Source organism: Hemiscyllium ocellatum, chromosome 2, assembly GCF_020745735.1.
Source record: "Hemiscyllium ocellatum isolate sHemOce1 chromosome 2, sHemOce1.pat.X.cur, whole genome shotgun sequence".
NCBI lineage: Eukaryota > Metazoa > Chordata > Chondrichthyes > Orectolobiformes > Hemiscylliidae > Hemiscyllium > Hemiscyllium ocellatum.
Window position 1 is genome coordinate 93107291 of NC_083402.1, and position 22997 is coordinate 93130287.

Below are 22997 nucleotides of genomic sequence, written 5' to 3' on the forward strand. Positions count from 1 at the left end.
GGCATTGGTGAAAAATGGTATCACCTTGCCAAGGTCCAAAACACTAAAAAGAGCAATCTTTAAGTTGAATTGACTAGCTACATTAACTATTTACTACCAAGAACTAGAACTAACATTTTCAGCTAGATTGGGGTTTTGTGCACGACTGCTTGCAAAAACTGCAAGATTGTCTGAGTAGGTTGAACTTCATTCAGCTCCAACATTAACTATTTCAGAGGCACTTCATTGTATAACTCCGATCAGTATTGTGGGTGTCTTTACACCACCCAAGGCTACAATTATTCAGGTCGTCACCATTTGGAGTAGCCGGTCTTGGACTGGTGTGGACAAAGTTAAAACTCACACAGCACCATGTTATAGTCCAACAAGTGCTTCCAAATAAACCTGTTGGCCTATAACCTGGTGTGTGATTTTTAACATTGTTCAAGTAGGCAGCTTACCGCCACCTTCTCCAGAAGAATTAGGGATGGGCAATAATACCAAGCTAGCCAGCGACATCCATATCTGAAAATGTGTTGCTGGTTAAAGCACAGCAAGTTAGGCAGCATCCAAGGAACAGGAAATTCGACGTTTTGGGCATAAGCCCTTCATCAGCAATGAAACCTGCTGTGCTTTAACCAGCAACACATTTTCAGCTGTGATCTCCAGCATCTGCAGACCTCATTTTTTACCCAGCGACATCCATATCTCATGAATAAAAATCACAATTGTTTAGTTTTCTGTTTTTCATCAGTTGTGATTCATAGTCTTGACCTGAAATGTTAACTACTTCCGTCTCCAGAGATACAGCAAGGTTTGGTCGATGAGTCTAGCGTTTTCTGTTTTCTATTTCCAATGTATTGCGCTTTAGTTCGCTTTTCTACCGTTGAACGATTGCAGGAATTTACTGTACTGTACTTCAGTTGCCGCCAGGGACTCATCCCAGCCCAGAGGGGGCAGCAAGAAGCACGGATTGTGTAAGAAACTGGAATGGGTGTTCTATCTTGGCGTCCGGATGTCAGGGGCTAGCTCTTTGGCGGCGCTGTGTAGGTGGCGGGAACACGGCCGGGAACGGTCGTCCCTGGCAACTGAGGGAATGAGCAGAGCGGCGGGCCCAGCACAGCCTTCACCTGGAAATAGGAACGGGGCTCGGGGAACGAGCCACCCAGTATGTGAGAAAGGCCGCTCTGCTTAGTCGCTCACTTATCGACCGGACTTTCTGTCAGGGGCTGACCATGAGGTGAAAGTGGCCTCACGATTCGAGCCCCCAATCACCATGGCCGAGGAGTTGTTCTGTCAAAGCGCCGCCGTGCTCATCAAGTGCAAGGATTGTGAAGACAGGTGAGGCCGAGGAGAGACTTTCCTTCACATCAGTTAAGAGTTTAAAAGGATTTGGAGACGCCAGTGTTGGACTGTGGATGGACAAAGTTAAAAGTCACACAACACCATTATAGTCCAACAGGTTTATTTGGAAGCACTAACTTTCGGAGCGCTACTCCTTCATGCTCCGAAAGCTGGTGCTTCCAAATAAACCTGTTGGACTATAACCTGGAGTTGTGTGACTTTTAACTGAGTTTTGAATTACTAGGCTGGGTTTCAGCAGCACCTCTCCAAGTTCAGTCTCTGCTGTTCTCTGTTACACTAATTTTGTACGGTTTAGCACTCCTCTTGTTCTGTCTCCCCACTCCGATCTTTTATATTCCCTGTAGTTTTGGAATTCATCCTATTGACACCAATTGTGAAGTTTGTATTTATAAATTCTATAATGAGTAGTTCGTACGTGTGAAAGAAACAACGACTTCGAGTTACCAGATACGTCACCAAATCAATCCTGCTGTAGTTTTGAAACTAATTCATGCAATCGCTTTAAAATGACGCAAAGTTTGCTGTTATGTTGGGACTGTAAGGGAATTCAAATCAAGAAAAGGACGAAGATACACTTTCTAGTATTGTGTGATAGTTTGTTGGTCTTTTAAACGGTGTACAAAGTGACGATTGATGCCCACACTTAATTGAGTCATGTTTTGCGGATTGAATTTCTTTTGGGCCTTTTGCAGTTTGAAATAGAAACTTTCTGTCGATTGTATCGTCTGTTCAATGAGCTTTCTTGCCTTGATTTAAGTGTAAGTCAGGTAAATTTAATGAACTGATTGTAATACTGTCAAGAAGGATGAATGGTCCAAGGGTTTCCACTTTCTGTTGTTTATTGGTGTTGAGTAGTGAGGTTTGACTGTTGTAAAGTTAGATTCCTTAATCTGCTAAACCTAGTTTGGATTGAATACAAAATATGATGCTATTGAATACTGGAGTACAAACATGCTTACACAGATAACGTGTAGATGGTGACTTTGTGTTTGGACCAAGATTGTCTTTCAGAATAACACCAATTGTGACTAAATGTTGAAGTATTGCCTAGATTGTTCCATCTGCTTGTGATGTCCTGATGTTTTTGAACAGGCCCTTTGGCCACCAAGACTGCATTTTCCAAACTTAGAAACTTTTTGCCTCTCTGCAGTCTGTATCCCTCGATTCCCTGTCTATGCATGTATCTGTCAAGATGCCTCTGTCATCTCAACTCTTTTTAAATTTACCTCCTTTTACCTTAAACCTATGTCACTAAGTAATTGGCATTTCTACCCTGGGGAAAAACGCTGACTATCCATTCTATCGATGCCTCTCTTAATTTTGTAAACTTCTATCAGGTCGCTGCTCATCCTTTGTTCAAGTAAAAATATAATCTCTTATAGCTAATATCCCCCATTTCAAGCAAACTTTGGTATTGTATTCTTTCTCGCCATCTTTAAGGTCATTTAAATAGTCATTGGACAAGCATATGGATCATATTGAAATAGTGTACGTTAGATGGGCTTCAGATTGGTTTCACAGCTCGGTGCAACATTGAGGGCTAAGGGCCTGTACTGCGCTGTAAAGTTCGATGTTCTCCAAACCTCCACATTCTTCTGGTGCTTTGGGGACCAGAATTATACGCAGTATTCCAAATGTGATCTAATTAAAGTTATATACATCTGCCAGTTCTGTGCCCTGACTGATGAAGGCACAAACGTGCTATATGCCACTTGACAACCTTACCAACTTGTGTTCCCACATTCAGAGATCTGTGGACTTGTGCACCTGGATCCCTCTGAATGTTAATACTATTAAAGGATCTGCTTTTAATGTGTACTTCCCTCCTTGATTAGATCTCTTAAAATGCATCACTTCACATTTGTCCAGATTAAACTCCATTTCCTATTTCTCTGCACAAGTCTCCAGCCTGTCTATGTCCTGTTGTATCCTCTAGCAATTCTCCTCACCATCCGCAGCTCCTCCGATCTTTGTGTGATCCACAAACTTACTAGTCAGGGCACCTACATTCTCCTCCAAATCATTTATATAATTTTACAAACAGCGGGGGTCTCAGCACTGATGCCTGCAAACCACCACAGGTCACAGATCTTAAGTCAGAAAAATACCCTTCTTTCACTACTGTTCTGTATGTCTTCTATGACTAAGCCAGTTTTGAAAGGATCTTATCAGATTACTGTGGATCCCATTTGACTCACCTTTTGTATCAATCTGCTATGAGGGAACTTGTCAAAGGCATTGCTAAAGTTCATATCGCCATGGACTACCCTGCCCTCATCAGTCACCTTTGTCGCTTCCTCAAAAAACTCAATCATGTTTGTGAGACATGACCTTCCCTGCACAAAGTTATGCTGCCCATTGCTAATAAGTTCATATTTTTCCAAATTTCTATCCCTGAGAATCTTCTCCAGTAATTTTCCTACCAATGACGTAAGGCTCACTGGCCTGTAGTTCCTTGGAATTGCCCTGTTGCCCTTCTTAAATGAAGGAACAACTTTAGCTATTGTCCAGACCTTTGGGATCACTCCTGAGATTTCGTACAAGGCCCAAGCAATTTCCTCAACCTCAGCGATCTAGGATAGTTCACAATAAGTCCTCAGGACTTGTCCACCTGAATGCTTTTCAAAACATACAACACTTTCTTTTTTTCCAGTTAAAAATAACACAACACCAGGTTATAGACCAACAGGTTTGATTGGAAGCACCAGGTTATAGTCCAACAGGTTTAATTGGAAGCACTAGCTTTTGGAGCACTGCTTCTTCAGATGGTTGTGGAGTATAAGATTGTAAGACACAGAATTTATCGCAAAAGTTTACAGTGCGATGTCACTGAAATTATATATTGAAAAAGACCTGAATTGTTTGTTAAGTCTCTCATCTGTTAGAATGACCATGTTGGTTTCAGCTTTTTCATATGTAAATCCCAAAACTTTTTTTAAATGTTACATTCTCAAGTGAACTTTAACAATTGGTGTCATGTCGGCCCAGATAATGCATTGAAGGTGTGAGCTTCCCCCTGTGTGAGACTGTCTGTGCCATAATGGTCGGACTGATTCTAATCTAAAAAAACGGATTTATAGAATCTTACATGGATTCGTTTTTTGATGTTAGTATGTCTTAGAATATCAGCATACTCCTCTCTAGACTCACCATCCATCATGTCCTTCTCCTTTGTGAATACCAATATATAGTATTCATTAAGGATCTCACCCACTATCTCTAGCTCTATGCATAAATTTGTTCCTTTGTCCTTTAGTGGCCCAACCCTCTGCCTAGTTACCTTCTTGTTCCTTATATGTGTACAAAACTCCTTGGGATTTTCTTTAATCCTGTTTGCCAAAGACATTTCATAGCCTCTTTTAACCTCTCCTCATTCCTCATTGGAGTTCTTTCCTACTATCCTTGTACTCTTCAAGGGCTCTGCCTGTCGTCAGTTTCCTAAACCTTATGTCTGCTTCCTTTTTCTTTTTGACTAAGCATGGTTCGAAGTTACTTGGCAGAGTGGGAGGGGGAGTTAAAGTGTTCAGCCACGGGGTGATTGGGTTGGTTGGTGCAAGTGTCCCAGAGATGTTCTATGAAACCCTCCGCAAGTAGGTGGCCTGGCTCCCCAATGTAGAGGAGGCCACATCGGGTGCAGCGGATGTCATAAATGATGTGTGTGGAGGTGCAGGTGAATTTGTGACGGATATGGAAGGATCCCTTGGGGCCTTGGAGGGAAGTGAGGGGGGAGGTGTGGGCGCAAGTTTTGCCTTTCTTGCGTTTGCAGGGGAAGGTGCCGGGAGTGGAGGTTGGGTTGGTGGGGGGTGTGGACCTGTCGAGGGAGTCACAGAAGGAGTGGTCTTTCCGGAATGCTGATAGGGGAGGGGAGGGAAATATATTCTTGATGGTGGGGTCTGTTTGGAGGTGGCAGAAATGACGAAGGATGATACGATGGATCTGGAGGTTGGTGGGGTGGTAGGTGAGGACCAATGGGGTTCTGTCTTGGTGGCGATTGGAGGGATGGGCTTCAAGGGCGGAGGAGCGGAGGTGGAGGAGATGCGGTGGAGAGCACCGTCAACCACGTCTGAGGGGAAATTTCGGTCTTTGAAGGAGGAGGCCATCTGGGTTGTTCGGTATTGGAATTGGTCCTCCTGGGAGCAGATGCGCGGAGGCGGAGGAATTAGGAATATGGGATGGTGTTTTTACAGGGGACAGGGTGGGAGGAGGTGTAATCCAGGTAGCTGTGGGAGTCGGTCAGTTTATAGTAAATGCCTGTGTTGAGTCGGTCGACCGAGATAGAAATGGAGAGATCTAGGAAGGGGAGAGAGGAGTCTCCAGTCGGTCCAGGTAAATTTGAGGTCGGGGTGGAAGGTGTTAGTAAAGTGGATGAACTGTTCAACCTTCTCGTGGGAGCATGAGGTAGCAGAGGAAAAGGTGGGGGGTGGTGCCAGTGTAGCTGCAGAAGATGGACTGTTCCACATATCCGACAAAGAGGCAGGCACAGCTTGGGCCCATGCGGGTGCCCATGGCTACTCCTTTGGTTTGGAGGAAGTGGGAGGATTGGAAAGAGTTGTTGTTCAGCGTGAGGACCAGTTCAGTCAGTTGAAGGAGGGCGTCAGTGGAAGGGTACTGGTTGGGTTGGTGGGAAAGGAAGAAGCGGAGGGCCTTGAGGCCTTCATGATGGGGGATCGAGGTGTTTGGGGACTGGATGTCCGTGGTGAAGATAAGGCGTTGGGGGCCGGGGAAGGGAAAATCATGGAGGAGGTGGAGGGCGAGGGTGTTGTCCCGAATGTAGGTGGGGAGTTCTTGGACTAAGGGGGACAGGACTGTGTCGAGGTATGCAGAGATTAGTTCGGTGGGGCAGGAGCAGACTGAGACAATGGGTTGGCTCAGGCAGTCAGGTTTGTGGATTTTGGGCAGGAGGTGTAAACGGGTGGTGCGGGGTTGTGGGTCTATGAGGTTGGAGGCGGTGGATGGGAGATCCCCTGAGGTGACGAGGTTATGGATGGTCTGGGAGATGATGTTTTGGTGGTGGGAGGTGGGGTCATGGTCAAGGGGGCAGTAGGAGGAGGTGTCCGCGAGCTGGCATCAGCAATGTAAAGATCGGTGCGCCAAACTACCACTGCGCCTCCCTTGTCTGCCGGTTTGATAGTGAGATTGGGGTTGGAGCGGAGGGAGTGGAGGGCTGCACGTTGCGAGGGTGAGGTTGGAGTGGGTGAGAGGGGCGGACAGGTTGAGGCGGTTAATGTCGCGGCGGCAGTTGGCTATAAAGAGATCGAGGGTAGGTAAGAGGCCAGCACGGAGTGTCCAGGTGGATGGGGTGTGTTGGAGGTGGGAGAAGGGGTCATCAGAGGATGGGCGAGAATCCTGGTTGAAGAAGTAGGCGCGGAGGCGAAGGCGGCAGAAGAATTGTTCGATTTCTTGCCGAGAGTTGAACTTGTTAATCCGAGAGCGTAGGGGAATGAAGGGGAGGCCTCTGCTGAGGACTGATCTTTCATCTTCAGAGAGGGGGAGGTCTGGAGGGATGGTGAAAATACGGCAGGGCTGGGAGCTAGGACCTAGTGTGGGTCTGGAGCCCCCTCCCACTCCGCTAAGGACATGTAGGTCCTTGGCCTCCTCCATTGCCAGACCATGGCAACACGATACCTGGAGGAAGAGCGCCTCATCTTCCGCCTAGGAAACCTCCAACCACAAGGGATGAATGCAGATTTCTCCAGCTTCCTCATTTCCCCTCCCCCCACCTTATCTCAGTCCCAACCCTTGGACTCAGCACCGCCTTCTTGACCTGCAATCTTCTTCCCGACCTCTCCACCCCCACCCCCTCTCCAGCCTATCACCCTTACCTTAACCTCCTTCCACCTATCGCATTCCCAACGTCCCTACTCCCTACCTTTTATCTTAGACTGCTTGGCACACCTTCCTCATTCCTGAAGAAGGGCTTATGCCTGAAACGTCGCTTCTCCTGCTCCTTCGATGCTCCCTGACCTGCTGCGCTTTTCCAGCAACACAATTTTCAGCTCTTTCTTCCAAGTGTTCCAGTTTTCTCCAGCAGTCTAAAATATGCCAATGGGTTAGTGATGGTGAAGTGGCCCTGTAATGTCCAAGGATATGTAGGCTAGATGGGTTGGCCATGATAAATGTGAGATTGTAGGATTAGAGTGGGGGCAGTGAAGGGGGTGTTTGCATCTGGGTTGGATGCTGTTTGGTGGGTCGATGCAGACTCGATGGGGTGAATGGCCTCTTTCTGTGAGCTGTAAGTATTCTGAGATTTTTTTTCTGTGAGATGCCAGCAAAAACACCAGGAATAGCTCTATTTGTAGAGAAACAACTTCCTTAAAACTTGATGGTAACTTTATAAAATTTGATATCAGGATTGTGGAAAATGACTGGCATAAGTTGGAGGAATGGGCAATTGTACAATCGTCTCTGGCTTGTCTTCCAGGCAACACACTTTGGTGCCCTCTGGTACAGAACTCTCACTATCTTCCAAGAGAACATAGAACAGTACATGCCCTTCGGCTCTCGATATGCCAACCTTTTATCCTACTCTAAGATCAAACTAACCAACATTCCCTTCATTTTACTATTATTCATGTGCCTATCCAGTGTCGCTTAAATGTCCCTGATGTATCTGACTCTGCTACTACCACTGGCAGAGCATTCCATGCACCCACCACTCTCTGTAAAGAACCTACCTCTGACATCTCCCTCAGCCTTCCTCCAATCGCCTTAAAATTATATCCCTTGTGATTGTCATTTTCCCCCCTGAGAAAAAGCTTTTGGCTATTCGCTCTATTGATGCCTCTCATCATCTTGTATATCTCTATCAAATCACCTCTCATCCTTCTTCATTCCAATGAGAAAAGCTCCAGCTCTCTCAACCTTTCTTCAAAAGACATGTCCTCCAGTCTGGACAACATGCTGGTAAATCTCCTCTGCACCCTCTCTGGAGCTTCCAGAACTGAACATATATCTTAATGTCATGAGACTCCAGAAGCCCCTTGACATTTGTCTTGAATTTGCTTTATCACTGAGATTACACAACTCCCTTGAAATTCTCCATCCAAAGATTCATGACTGTCTTTGTGAAGAGTTTCCTCTTCATATCAGACTTAATCTCAGGATAAAGGTCAAGTAATTTATGTCCTCTGGTTTTAGAGTCACGAGCCGAGGCAAACATCCTGTCTATATTTGCCCCGTTGTGCCCTTTTTCAACAAGATCACCTTTCATTCTTCAAAACTTCAGATTTGATTTGATTTATCATTGTCATGTGTACCTCCTTACAGTGAAAAGTTTTGTTTTGTGTGCAGATTATGCAACACAAAGTGCATAAGAGAATAGAACTGAGCGAAGAATACAAAGTTACGACTGCAGAGAAGGCGCACGGAGAGGGAGGTCAACATTAAATGTAAAATTTGCGATGTCCATTCAGAAGATTAATAACTGCAGAATCAGTTTTCTCAATCTTTACTTTTAAAACAACCCTGCACTTCCAAGGATTAATGTGCTGAATCTCCACTGTTTTCCCTCTGTGGTACATATATCGTTCTTTGGAGAATGACACCAAACTTTTGCACACAGTACTTCAGGTGAGGTCTTGCCAAACTTCCATACAGCTGCAACAATACATCTCAGCAGAGAATGCTGAGGAGATTGCTGGACGGAAACAGTTAACATTTGAAATCCTGTATGATGTCTTCAGTCATACCAAACTTGAAACATGAATTATTTTTCTGTCTTTGCAGATGCTGCCAGACTGGCTGAGCTTTTCCAGCATTATTTTTGTTTCAGATTTACTGCATCTGCTGTGTTTTGTTTTTATTTTTCGATTTCTGTGCACAAATCCCCTTGAAATGAATGCTAACATTAATTCTACCTTTCCAGTTGCTTGGTGCATTTGAATGCTAGCTTATAGTGGCTGGTGGCGAAGAACGTCCAGATCTTTGGACACCACATTTGTCAATCTCCCATTCTTTAAGAACTGTTTCTTTTTTCCCAAAAAAATGGGAATAACTTCATATCTATCCAAATAACATTTTACCTGGCATCTTTGAGCCCATTCAATTAGCCTGTTTTATTCTTTGAAGTCTCATAACTTACATTTCCATCCAATTTTGTATCATCATCAAATTTGGGAATATTACACTTGGTCTCCACATCCAAATCATTTATGTAGATTATGGATGATTACACAGATCCATGCGGTATCTTTACTATTAATAGCCTGCCATTCTGAGAATGATTTGTCTTTTTCCTACTCTCTCTCTCCTACCGATTAACCAATTCTGAATCCATTTGAGCAGGTATTTTGTCCCTAATGCCTTGTGCCCTACTTTTCTTTTTCCTAGCCTTCTATTTGATCATTTAGAAAAGCTACAGAGCCATATCACACCTACAGAGTCATAGAGATGTACAGAATGGAAGCAGACCCTTCGGTCCAGCCCGTCCATGCCGACCAGATATCCCAACCCAACCTAGTCCCACCTGCCAGCACCCGGCCCATATCCCTTCAAACACTTCCTATTCATATACCCGTCCAAATGCCTCTTAAATGTTGCAATTGTACCAGCCTCCACCACTTCCTCTGGCAGCTCATTCCATACATGTACCAGTCTCTGTGAAAAAGTTGTTCCACAGGTCTCTTTTGTATCTTTCCCCTCTCACCTTATACCTATGCCCTCTAGTTCTGGACTCCCCAACTCCAGGAAAAAGACTTTGTCTATTTACCCTATCGATGCTCTTCATAATCTTGTAAACCTCTATAAGGTCACCCCTCAGCCTCCGACACTCCAGGGAAAACAGCCCCAGCCTGTTCAGCTTCTTCCTATAACTCAAATCCTCTAACCCTGGCAACAGCCTTGTATATCTTTTCTGAATCCTTTCAAGTTTCACAACATCTTTCCGATAGGAAGGAGATCAGAATTGCATGCAATATTCCAACAGTGGTCTAACCAATATCCTGTACAGCCGCAACATGACCTCCCAACACTTGTACTCAATACTCTGACCAATAAAGGAAAGCATACCAAACGCCTTCTTCACTATCCTATCTACCTGCAACTCAAGGAGCGACAAACCTGCACTCCTAGGTCTCTTTGTTCAGCAACATTCCCATTAAGTGTATAAATTCTGCTAAGATTTGCTTTTATCCGAATTAAACTCCATCTGCCACTTCTCAGCCCATTGGCCCATCTGGTCAAGATCCTGTTGTAATCTGAGGTAACCTTCTTTGCTGTCCACTACCCCCAATTTTGGTGTCATCTGCAAACTTACTAACTGTACCTCTTATGTTCGCATCCAAATCATTTATGTAAATGACAAAACGTAGAGGGCCCAGCACCAATCCTTGTGGCACTCCACTAGTCATAGGCCTCCAATCTGAAAAACAATCCTCCACCACCACCCTCTGTCTTCTACCTTCTAGCCAGTTCTGTATCCAAATGGCTAGTTCTTCATGTATTCTGTGAGATCTAACCTTACTAACCAGTCACCCGTGGGGAACTTTATCGAAGGCCTTACTGAAGTCCATATAGATCACATCTACTGCTCTGCCCTCATCAATCCTCTTTGTTACTTCTTCAAAAAACACAATCAAGTTTGTGAGACATGATTTCCCACACACAAAGCCATGTTGACTATCCCTAATCAGTCCTTGCCTTTCCAAATACATGTACATCCTGTCCCTCAGGATTCCCTCCAACAATTTGTCCACCACCGACGTCAGGCTATAGTTCCCTGGCTTGTCCTTTCCACCCTTCTTAAACAGTGGCGCCACGTTTGCCAACCTCCAGTCTTCCGGCACCTCACCTGTGACCATCGAAGATACAAATATCTCAGCAAGAGGCACAGCAATCACTTCTCTAGCTTCCCACAGAGTTCTCAGGTACACCTGATCAGGTCTTGGAGATTTACCAGCTTTACCCATTTCAAGACATCCAGCACTTCCTCCTGTGTAATATGGACATTTTGCAAGGTGTCTCCATCTATTTCCCTGCAAGCTATATCTTCCATATTGTTTTCCACAGTAAATACTGATGCAAAATACTCGTTTAGTATCTCCCCCATTTTCTGCGGCTCCACACAAAGGCTGTCTTGCTGATCTTTGAGGGATCCTATTCTCTCCCTAGTTACCCTTTTGTCCTTTATGTATTTGTAAAAACCCTTTGGATTCTCCTTAATTCTATTTGCCAAAGCTATCTCATGTCTTCTTTTTGCCCTCCTGATTTCCTCTTAAGATACTCCTGCTGCCTTTATACTCTTCTGAGTATTCACTCGATTTATCCTGTCTATACTTGACATATGCTTCCTCCTTTTTCTGAAACAAACCCTCAATTTCTTTAGTCATCCAGCATTCCCTATGCCTACCAACCTTTCCTTTCACCATAACAGGAATATACTTTCTCTGGATTCTCTTTACCTCATTTCTGAAGGCTTCCCATTTCCAGCCGTTCCTTTTACTTGCGAACATCTGCCCCCAATCAGCTTTTGAAAGTTTTTGCCTAATACTGCCAAAATTGGTTTTCTCCAATTTAGAACTTCAACTTTTAGATCTGGTCTATCCTTTTCCATTGTATTTTAAATCTAACAGATTTATGGTCGCTGGCCCCAAAGTGCTCCCCCACTGACACCTCAGTTACCTGCCCTGTCTAATTTCTCAAGAGTAGGTCAAATTTTGCACTTTCTCCTAATAGGTATATCCACATGCTGACTCAGAAAATTGTCTTGTACACGCTTAACAAATTCCTCTCCATCTAAACCTTTAACACTATGGCAGTCCCAGTCAATGTTTGGAAAGTTAAAATCCCTTACCATAACTACTCTATTATTCTTACAGATAGCTGAGATCTCCTTACAAGTTTGTTTCTCAATTTCCCTCTGACTATTAGGGGGTCTATAATACAATCCCAATAAGGTGATCATCCCTTTCTAATTGTTCAGTTCCACCCAAATAACTTGCCTGGATGTATTTCCAGGAATATCCTCCCTCAACACAGCTGTAATGCTATCCCTTATCAAAAATGCACCCCCCCTCCTCTCATGCCTCCCTTTCTATCCTTCCTGTAGCATTTTTAACCTGGAACATTAAGCTGCCAGTCCTGCCCATCCCTGAGCAATGTTTCTGTAATTGCTATGATATCCCAGTCTCACGTTCCGAACAATGCCCTGAGTTCATCTACCTTCCTGGTTAGGTCCCTTGCATTGAAATAAGTGCAGTTTAATTTATTAGTTCTGCCTGGCCTGACTGTTTGACACGCTTCTGTTCTCAACTGTGCGAGTCTCAGGTTGATCTCTTTCCTCACTATCTCCCTGGATCCCACTCCCCATCTTACTAGTTTAAATCCTCCCGAGCAGCTCTAGCAAATCTCCCTGCCAGTATATTAGTCCCCTTCCAATTTTGGTGCAATCCGTCCTCCTTGTAGAGGTCACTTCTGCTCCAGAAGAGATTCCAATGATCCAAAAATGTGAATCCTTCGCCCATTCACCAGCTCCTCAGCCATGCATTCATCTGCTCTATCCTCCTATTCCTGCCCTCACTAGCATGTAGCACGGGGAGTAATCTAGATATTACTACTCTCGAGGACCTCCTTTTTAAATTCCTGCCTAACGCTCTGTAATCACCCTTCAAAATTTCAACCTTTTCCCTTCCCATATCATTGGTTTCAATGTGGACAATGACCTCTTGCTGGCCCTTCTCCCCCGTGAGAACACTCTGCACCCTCTCTGAGATGTCCTTGATCCTGGAACCAGGGAAGCAACACACCATTCTGCTTTTTCTCTGCTGTCCACAGAAACATCTATCTGTATCTCGGACTAGAGAATCCCCTAACACAGTTGATCTCTTGGAACCCGAGCTACCCCTTGTTGCATTGGAGCCAGTCTCAATACCAAAAACTTGGCTGTTAGTGCTACTTTCCCCTGAGAATTACAAAAGGTAATCACCAATTCATTCACTACCTATTGCTACATCCTTCAGTACTGTGCGATGTCATTCCTCGGGAGTTTAAATGCAATCCATATGCTGTTGCTGCAAGATTCAAATTCAAATTTGGCATGTATCACTCCAGCTTTAATCAAAACTATTATCTATTAAGACTGAGGCTGCATTTTTTTGACTTGAAGACATTTAAAGTAAGCAAAGACAGCAGTGGATAATCTAAACATGTTATTGAGAAATATGTAATTTCTGATTTTCTTTTAGTTTTACTTTAAAACCTCACTTTGTATTGAAGGCATTGTGCAGGTCCAAGTTCCTGAGGTTCTAAGTTGTTTTGCCCACGTCACAGAAAGCAGTTGTGGCAAAAACATTGAATGAGTTAGATATAGTTCTTAGGGCTGAAGAAATCAAAAGGTATGGGGAGGATGTAGGTGCAGGTGGTAAATTGAATGATTAGCCATGGTGATTTTGAATGGCAGAGCAGGGCAAATAGCTGCTCTTATTTTCTATGCTTCTCCATAATTAGCTATTTTTGTCTGCAGTTGTGCTGTGATCTTGACTTATTATTTTGGCTCTCTTTGAACTGAGTATCATACAAAATACTGTCTTTTTCTGAAGTGAAGTCTGGATTTATTCTGAATTCATTGCTTTAGAAGCACCAAATTCTGTTCCGACTGGAAGTCTTGTATTAAATCTTGTAAAGTTGCCGACAGTTAATGAACATTTTAAACTATAATAACACAAATTCTCACTTTAAAGTTGTATACACTCTCTTGTTAACTGGAAGCACCGAATGAAAGCTGGTCTGAACTCTTACAAAGTCTTTGTCATTTGGCTGAATTGTTTGATTGGATGGTGATCCAGTTCAATGTCAAAATAAATCTTTGTCTATAATTGTAGTTCGAATAGGCTTAAAACAGTAATGGATATGATGCTGCAAGCCGTTTACGTAACGTACTGAGTATTTTCTACTGATTTATTCTAAAACATATCGTTACTCAGCCAACGGGGTAGTGGTCACATTTCTGGTTGTTCGCAGTTTACACTGGGTAGAATAAGTATTTAATAGATAATATTGAAACACAGAATCGGCATTGTCAGCAACCACTAATTCTGAGGGTCTTCTGCATTGTTGGAGGTACCATCTTTCACAAGTTATTAAATTGCAGTCTCATCTTCTGGTGAATGTAAAGGATGCCAAGGCAAATCTATCAAAGAGCAGCAATTTTTTTTTGAATTCTTGGTTCATATTATTCCTGAACTGTCACCTAAACAGATTATTGATCAGTTGCCTCACTTACTGCAGGAAGTTAAAAATCACAGAACGCCAGGTTGTAGTCCAACAGGTTTAAGTGGAAACACTAGCTTTCGGAACGCTGCTCCTTCATCAGGTGTTGTGGAGTATACTGATGAAGGAACAGCGCTCTGAAAGCTAGTGCCTCCAAATACTGTAAGCCTGTTGGACTATATCCTGGGGTTTTATGATTTTTATTTCTTCTCCAAAAGCTAGTGCTCCTAAATGAACCTGTTGGACTATAACCTAGTATGTGATTTTTAACTTTGTCCACCCCAGTCCAACATTGGCACTGCCACATTACTGCAGGAAGGATTTTGTTCTGTACAAAATATTTGTATTATCTATTGAAGGTGTTTGAAGTGCTTAAAATAATGCGGAAAGCATTGAATGAGTAGGAGTCTTTTTCTAATTACTAATATTGTCTTTTGCTGTTGTAAACAGGCATTTTATTTGGTTAACTTTGTAAAATGTTATTTGAAGAACAACCTCTAGGCTGTTCGATGAGATGACCTTAAAGTTGAATGTCAATTAATATTGCCCCAGTTTCTTGCCTCAATAGATTTATTAGGTGTAATTGAGGAAGTCTTGGCTATTTAAATTGAATAGAAACATAGAATTGTTATAGCACAGAAGGTCACCAATCTGCCTGACATGCCTGCCAACAAGAGCAATTGTCCTAATGCCCTTCCCCAAGTTCCTACTAATTTTTCAATATTACATATAACAGATAAGTGTTCCTCCATTAAGGCACTCTTTCAAAGCCTACTGTTTTGCCCAAGTTTTAATCATGTGAGCCCATATCTGTTCATTGTTTGGTGTCACAAATTGGTTTGATGATGTTCCTGTGAAATGGTTTGTGACCCTTCATTATATTTAAGTCACAATATAAATATAAGTTGCTTAATTATTCAACAGTGAATTAATCACTTTTTTTTTATAAATTTCCTTTTGAGACCTCTTGTTACAAATTTTTATGGATATTTTAAATCTCTCTGTTAAGATATGTGACTTTAAAACTTTATTTCTTGGTTCAGATGTAAGGACACTACCACTATTTTTAAAAAATATACATTGAATGAGAAATATCAGTAAGGCTTGGAGGGATGGCTGAAGAATTGATCCCACTAATTCATGATCTGTGTTTTAGATAGCCCAGAGAAGAATGTCCATATTTATAATGTTACTTGGAAAGGAGAAATGGGAAAGTTTTAAAAGCTTAATAAAGGTGAAGAATAATTGAAACAAAAGTAAATATTGTAAATGTTAGAAATAGGATATTAAAGCACGTATTTGGAAATATTCAGCAGTTCTGGCTGTATCTGTGGCAAGAAAAACAGAGTTATCATTTCAGATCAAAGATCTTTCATCAGGATTGACTTGAAATGTTAACTCTCTTGCCACAGATTCTGCCAGACCTCCTCCTTGTTTCCAGCATTTTATGCGGACTGAATATGAATTTATGACCTCACAGTTAAAGTGATTTAAGAAATGAATTAAACTGAAATGAGGACAGATAAACTGTGCAAATCCTACATGGAGAAAGATTAAGTAATTGGCTGGATGCATATAGGAATATGCAGAAATGTCTTAAAAGGGCGCCTAGCCCAGGGAGCCTGAAATATTGTATAGCACCAAGCATAATGTGTAATTTGTGAACAAATATTTCAACATCAAAGCATAACCAAATTTAAAACTTAAAGTTGCAAATCAAGGATAAGCCCATGATGGGGAATATACCAAATAGTTATCAGATAAAAGTTGACACCAAGACTTTTGCCTTGAGTGGACTTTTTAACGTGTTTCATAAAATTCAACTTTAGATATTCAGTGTTTATACTACATTAATCATGCTTGCTCTGGTTCATTAACTAAAGGTAATTGGGGGCAATCTATTAAGATTTTTGCTGTGCAAATTCTAACAAATCTCCCACCAATCAACAAGAGTATTGCACATCATGTAATCTATCATACTACCATGGAATGAGCACGAAAAATATGTTGCTTAATTTAAAATAACATTGTAACATTCACTGAGAAGTACAAGAATTGTGCAACAAAAGTGTTTAGTATTTGTAAGAAAATAATTATAGACCGGAGAAAGGTATCCAATAAACTAAAAAGCTGAAGGAGAAACGTACCAGCAAAGGAAGACTGAGAAAATGGTCCCATCTAGCAAAAGAATGGCAGGATGTGTGAATGTGTTATTGAGAAAATTGTAATGTAAGCACAATGCAGTCACTGATTCCATACCCACATAAGTGAAGAAAGATAGTATTCTAGATTCAAGACCATTTCATGAAAGGGCATGGATTAATATTCGAACAGAAAACAATTTCATAGCATCTACCATCTGAGCTCAACAATAAAACCTTCAAATGTCATATTTTGAAGTTGTATGATAAAATTAAGAATATATATTGGTTGGTCTGCATTGGTAATGCTGGATGAACATAAAAAGAACTTTCTCAAGATTGTTGGGGAAAAAAAGCCGCCATTGTAAAGACAGCTGGCGCAAGAAAACCTGGATCACTGTAGTTCTATCTCTTTTGGTGGACAGCACAGAATTAAAGCTGACTGTAATATTCAAGTGCAAAATCTCCATAAAGAAAGTAGAGGAAGGTGATACTGATCACTGTCACAATGTAGGCTGGATGGTTGAAGGAATCGAAAGAAATGGATCAACGATGTGTAGAATTTCAGACCAGGAGGACTAGAGAAGACCAGATGTCCAGGACTAGCAGCTTAATGTTCCAGGATACAAATGCTACAGGAAGGACAGAAAGGGAGGCAAGAGAGGAGGATGAGTGGCATTTTTGATAAGGGTTAACACTTCAGCTGTACTTATACCTAGGAATATATCCAGGGAAGTTATTTGGGTGGAACTGAGAAATAAGAATGGGGTGATCACCTTATTGGGATTGTATTATAGATCCCCCAGAAGTCAGTGGGAAATTGAGAATCAAATTTGGAAGGAGACCTCAGTTATATGTAAGAATAATAGGGTGGTTATGATAGGGTATTTTAACTTTCTGAACATAGACTGGGACTGTCATAGTATTAAGAGTTTAGATAGAGAGGAATTTGTTAAGTGTGTACAAGAAAATGTTCTGATTCAGTGTGTGGATGTACCTACTGGAGAAGATGTAAAAGTTGACCTACTCTTAGGAAATTAGGCAGGGCAAGTGACTGAGGTATCAATGGGGGAGCACTTTGGGGCCGGTGACCATAATTCTATTAGTTTTCAAATAGTGATATACAAGGATAGACCAGATCTAAACGTTGGAAGTTCTAAATTGGAGGAAGGCCAATTTTGATGGTATTAAGCAAGAACTTTCAAAAGTTAATTGAGGGCAGATGTTTTCAGGTAAAGAGACAGCTGGAAAATGGAAAGCTTTCAAAAATGAGATGATGAAAGTCCAGAGACAGTATATTCCAGTTAGGGTGAAAGGAAAGGCTGGTAGGTGTAGGGAATGCTGGATGACTAGAGAAATTGAGGGTTTGATTAAGATGAAGAAGGAAGCATATGTCAGCAGAGATAGAGTGACTCCTTCGAGTATAAACGCAATAGGAGTATACTTCAATATCAGGAGGGCAAAAAGGCGACATGAGATAGCTTTGGCAAATAGGTTAAGGAGAATTCAAAGGGATTTTATAACTTTATTAAGGACTAAAGGGTAACTGGAGAGAGAATAGGGCCCCTCAAAGATCAGCAAGGCAGCCTCTATGTGGAACTTTAGGAGATGGGAGAGATGCTAAACGAGTATTTTGCATCAGTGCTCACTGTGGACAAGGATATGGAAGATATTGAATGCAGGGAAATAGATGGTGACATCTTGAAAATGTCTATATTACAGAGGGGGAGGTGCTGGATTCTTAAAACTCATAAAGGTGGATAAATCTCCAGGACCTGATCAGGTGCACCCTGGAATTCTGTGAGAAGCTGGGAATATGATTGCTAGGCCCTTTGCTAAGGTATTTGTATCGTCGATAGTCACAGGTGAGGTGCTGGAAGACTGGAAGTTGGTTAACGTGGTACCACTGTAAGAAAGGTGGTAAGGAAGAGCCACGGAACTAGAGACCGGTGAGCCTGACATCAATGGTGGGCAAGTTGTTGGAGAGAATCCTGAGGGACAGAATTTACATGTATTTGGAAAAGCAAGGACTGATAAATGTGCATCGGAAATCGTGTCTCACAAACTTGATTGAGTTTTTTGAAGAGGTAATTAAGAGGATTGATGAGAGCAGAGCAGTAGATGTGATCTGTATGGACTTCAGTAAGATATTCGACAAAGTTCCTCATGGTAAACTGGTTAGCAAGATATTCTCATTGAATACAGGGAGAACTAGCCATTTGGATACAGAACTGGCTCAAAGGTAGAAGACAGAGTGGTGGTAGAAGGTTGCTTTTCAGATTGGAGGCCTTTGATTAGTGGTGTGCCATACAGACCGGTGTTGTGTCCACAGCTTTTCTCATTTATATAAATAATTCAGATGTGAACATAGGAGGTATAATTAGTAAGTTTGCAGATGCCACCCAAATTGGAGGTGTAGTGGACAGCGAAGTAGGTTACCTCAGAATGCAATTGAATCTTGATTAGATGGGCCAGTGGGCCAAGGAGTGGCAGATGGAGTTTAATTTAGATAAATGTGAGGTGCTGCATTTTGGAAAAGCAAATCAAGGCAGGACTTATACACTTAATGGGAAGGTCCTGGGGAATGTTTTTCGTGAACAAAGAGAGCTTTGAGTGCACGTTCATAGTTCCTTGAAAGTGGAGTCGCACATATATAGGATAGTGAAAAATGCATTTGGTAAGTTTTCCTTTATTGGTCAGAGCGTTGAGTCTCGGAGATGGGAGGTCATGTTGCGGCTGTACAAGACATTGATTAGATCAATTTTGGAATATTGTGCACAATACTGGTCTCCTTCCAACAGGAAGGACGTTGTGGAACTTGAAAATATACAGAAAAGATTAATAATGATGTTACCATGGTTGGAAGATTTGAGTTCTCGGGTGAGGTTGTATCAGCTGAGGCTGTTTTCCCTGAAGCGTTGAAGGCTGAGTGGTAACCTTATTGAAGTTTATAAAATCATGAAGTGCGTGGTAAGATAAATAGACACAGTTTTTTCCATGGTGTGGGGGAGTCCAGAACTAGACAGAATAGATTTAGAGTGAGGGGAAAGATATAAAAGGGACCTAAGGGGGAAAAAGTGCAGAAAAAGTGTATGGAATAAACTGCCAGAGGAAGTGGTGGAGGCTGGTACAATTACAACATTTAAAAGGCATCTGGATGGGTATATGAATAGAAAGGGTTTAGAAGGCTATGGGCCAAGTGCTGGCCAAATGGAACTAGATTAATTTAGGATATCTGGCAAGGACGAGTTGGACTGAAGGGTCTGTTTCCGTGCTACACATCTCTATGACTGTATGAGGCAAGTTTTTTTTAACGCGAGGGTGGTACGTCCCTGAGACTTGCTGTCAGGAGATGTGGTAGAGGAAATACAATAGCAATGTTTTAAGAGTCATTTGGATAAATACATGAATGGGCATGGACCATGTTCAGGCTCATGCATTTGGTTTAGAGTGGCATCATGACATGCAAAGACATGGGCCTGTGCTGTACTGTTCTATGTTCTGTTGAATCTTGATGCATGTGTTCTGTCTGTTGCATATTGCTTCTGTTGTTTAACATGAAGGTAGTCCTGTATTGTAACTTAAGATTGAAACCTCATTTTTATGATTTGGAGATGCTGGTGTTGGATTGGGGTGTACAAAGTTAAGAATCACACAGCACCAGGTTATAGTCCGACAGTTTTATTCAGAAGCACTAGCTTTTGGAGCGCTGCTCCTTCATCAGGTAATTGTGGAGTATAAGATCGTAAGACACAAAATTTATAGCAAAAATTTATAGTGTGGTGTAACTGAAATTATAAACTGAAAAAGACCTGGATTGTTTGTTAAACCTCTCATCTTTCAGAATTACCATGTTGGTTTCAGTTCTTTCAGATGTAAATGGCAGAACGTTTTTTTCAAAGTTACATTTTCAAGTGAACTTTAACAATTGGTGTCATGTTAGCCCAGATAATGCATTGAAGGTGTGAGCTGCCCTGTGTGAGACTGTCTGTGCCACAATGGTCAGACTGATTCTAATCTAAAACGTGGATTTACAGAATCTTACATGGATTCATGCTGTTTTTGAGCAAAATAAAATGTAATTCTGCAACTACAAATTTAGATTAGAATCAGTCTGACCATTGTAACTCACTTTTGAGATCTGAAGGCTTCTGGCTGACCATTCATGCCCACAACCTGTTCAGCTACCTGGAAATAAATCATAAAGTTGTTGGCAGGCAGAAGGCCTTTGTCATCTACAGCTGGTTACCATTCCATAGATCAATCAACTGCTTGCTGACTGCATTCACTTTGTACACACTCGCTGGTGCCAGTTCACCTGCAACTAATCTTTCTCCAATGTTTGAATAAACAACAATGTGAACACCACTTGCAATAGGTTGCTTTTTAAAAGAACTCAGTTTTCTCATTTCAGTCTACACCTCTCACAGTCAAAAATACAGAAATATAACAAGATGTGGACTTTATTGAAGTCTTTTACCCCCTGTACAATATGCCCTTGCCATCCTAAGTGCTTTTTCCAATTGATATCCTACATGAAAGTCACATGATTCATCAACTGATGAAGTAATGGGAGGTTTCCTTGCCCGTGTTTGACCCGATGCCGAGAGAATTTGTGGGGTTGAGTCAATGCCTACCACTCCAGGGCAACTCCTTTCAGACTGCACTTACCATGTGCTGACCCTGCATTTTGATGGGTGTCTTACCAGTGGGATAGACCAAGGAGTGGTGATGGTGATTCTCCTGTAAGATACGATTTGTTGAGTATTAATTGCTTGATGAGTCTGAGTCAGTCTTCAATTTTGGTACAAGTTTGCAATTGTTGGGAAGAAGGACTATGCATTGTTGATGTCATTGTGTTGTTATTTATGATGCAAAGAATATCTTCAAATTTCAGTGATCGAATCTCCAGGAATTATGATATTACATTGTTAGTCAGAGGTCCTTGATCAAATAGCACCCTCCAAAGAAAATAGAATATGCTTAAACCCTTGCTTACATCACATCCATTTCAAATAATTTGAACAGTTTATTGCATCTGCGAAAAGCATCTTGTTTTACAGTTTGTATTAATCCATTAACTTATTGTTCCAGAAGGGAAAATGTTCGATTAACTGTGGGATGGCAAAGCTCTTCGAATCCAGTTCACAAAAAGGTACAGTAAGTAAAATTTTGTGGTTTGATCTCTACATAATGTAGTTAGTATGTTCTTCACCAAAGCGTCACAACGATAACTCACCTTTTGTATGTTAGCTGTTAAGGTAGAAAGTATCCCATGGTGCTGTATTGAGGTTTAATCATACAAAAATGGGTGCCACGTAAAAGAAAAACCTATTTAGAGTGGCGATCAAAAATTTGATCAAACATTTTTAAGGAAGACAGCAAAGAGTGAAAGTGGAGTAGTTTAGGAATGATAGCTGGGTCGTGTACAGCTGAAAGAATCACAACTTTGTGATATTCTCCTTAGGACATATGGGAAAGATGAAGCTAGAGGAACAGAGGTGTGGCTGTTGTCATGCAGGAAAAGATGATTGGCAGAGAGGGTGAGACCATGGATCAATTTGAAGCAGGGATATAGATTTTAGCAGGAATTTTAATAACATAAAGAAATGCAATGTCCTGTAAGGACAGGTTGTAATACAGAATGGCTGTCATGACACTTCTTTGGAGGTGTGAAGCCACAACACCAACCAAAAGAGACAGGATCCAGAATGGTGCACTTCCTGGTATGAGGTCTGACATCCACATATTGCAATGGTGATGCAATGTAGCTGCAGTGTGTACTATTGAAAATGTGTAGCTGGTTAAAGCACAGCAGGTCAGGCAGCATCCAAGGAATAGGAAATTCGACGTTTCGGGCATAAGCCATTCCTGATGAAGGGTTTATGCCTGAAACGTCGAATTTCCTATTCCTTGGATGCTGCCTGACCTGCTGTGCTTTAACCAGCAACACATTTTCAACTGTGATCTCCAGCATCTGCAGACCTCATTTTTTTACCCGCAGTGTGTACTATGTACTGAAGACATTGCAGCAACCCACCAAGTTTCCTTTTGAGATTCTCACAAGTTTTTACACCAGCAAGAACAAAGACAGTTAGTTTCATAGAAGAATCATGACCCTCCAAGAAACAAGCTATTCTTATTTTAATTTTATCCCTTTGTCAGCAACAATGTTGTGAAATTGCCTATTAACATAATTGTAGAGGCATTATCACAAGCACTGCCACAATTCAAATCATTGTTGCCTTGAGATAACTGGTGAGGAGGAGAGGAAAAGAAAACTTAAAATAATTTGTATCAAACATTGAT

At 41.8% G+C, this 22997-nt stretch overlaps 1 protein-coding gene across 1 annotated transcript in view; it reads left to right on the forward strand.

Moving 5' to 3' along the window:
- Positions 1-1026: 1026 nt before the first annotated feature.
- The window catches only part of sass6 (SAS-6 centriolar assembly protein), a 78558-nt gene continuing 56587 nt past the window's right edge, over positions 1027-22997 (forward strand). The window contains exons 1-2 of the mRNA XM_060845337.1: positions 1027-1320; positions 21783-21843. Coding sequence (XP_060701320.1) covers positions 1256-1320; positions 21783-21843 — 126 coding nt within the window. The 5' untranslated portion in view covers positions 1027-1255. The remainder of the gene's footprint in view (positions 1321-21782; positions 21844-22997) is intronic.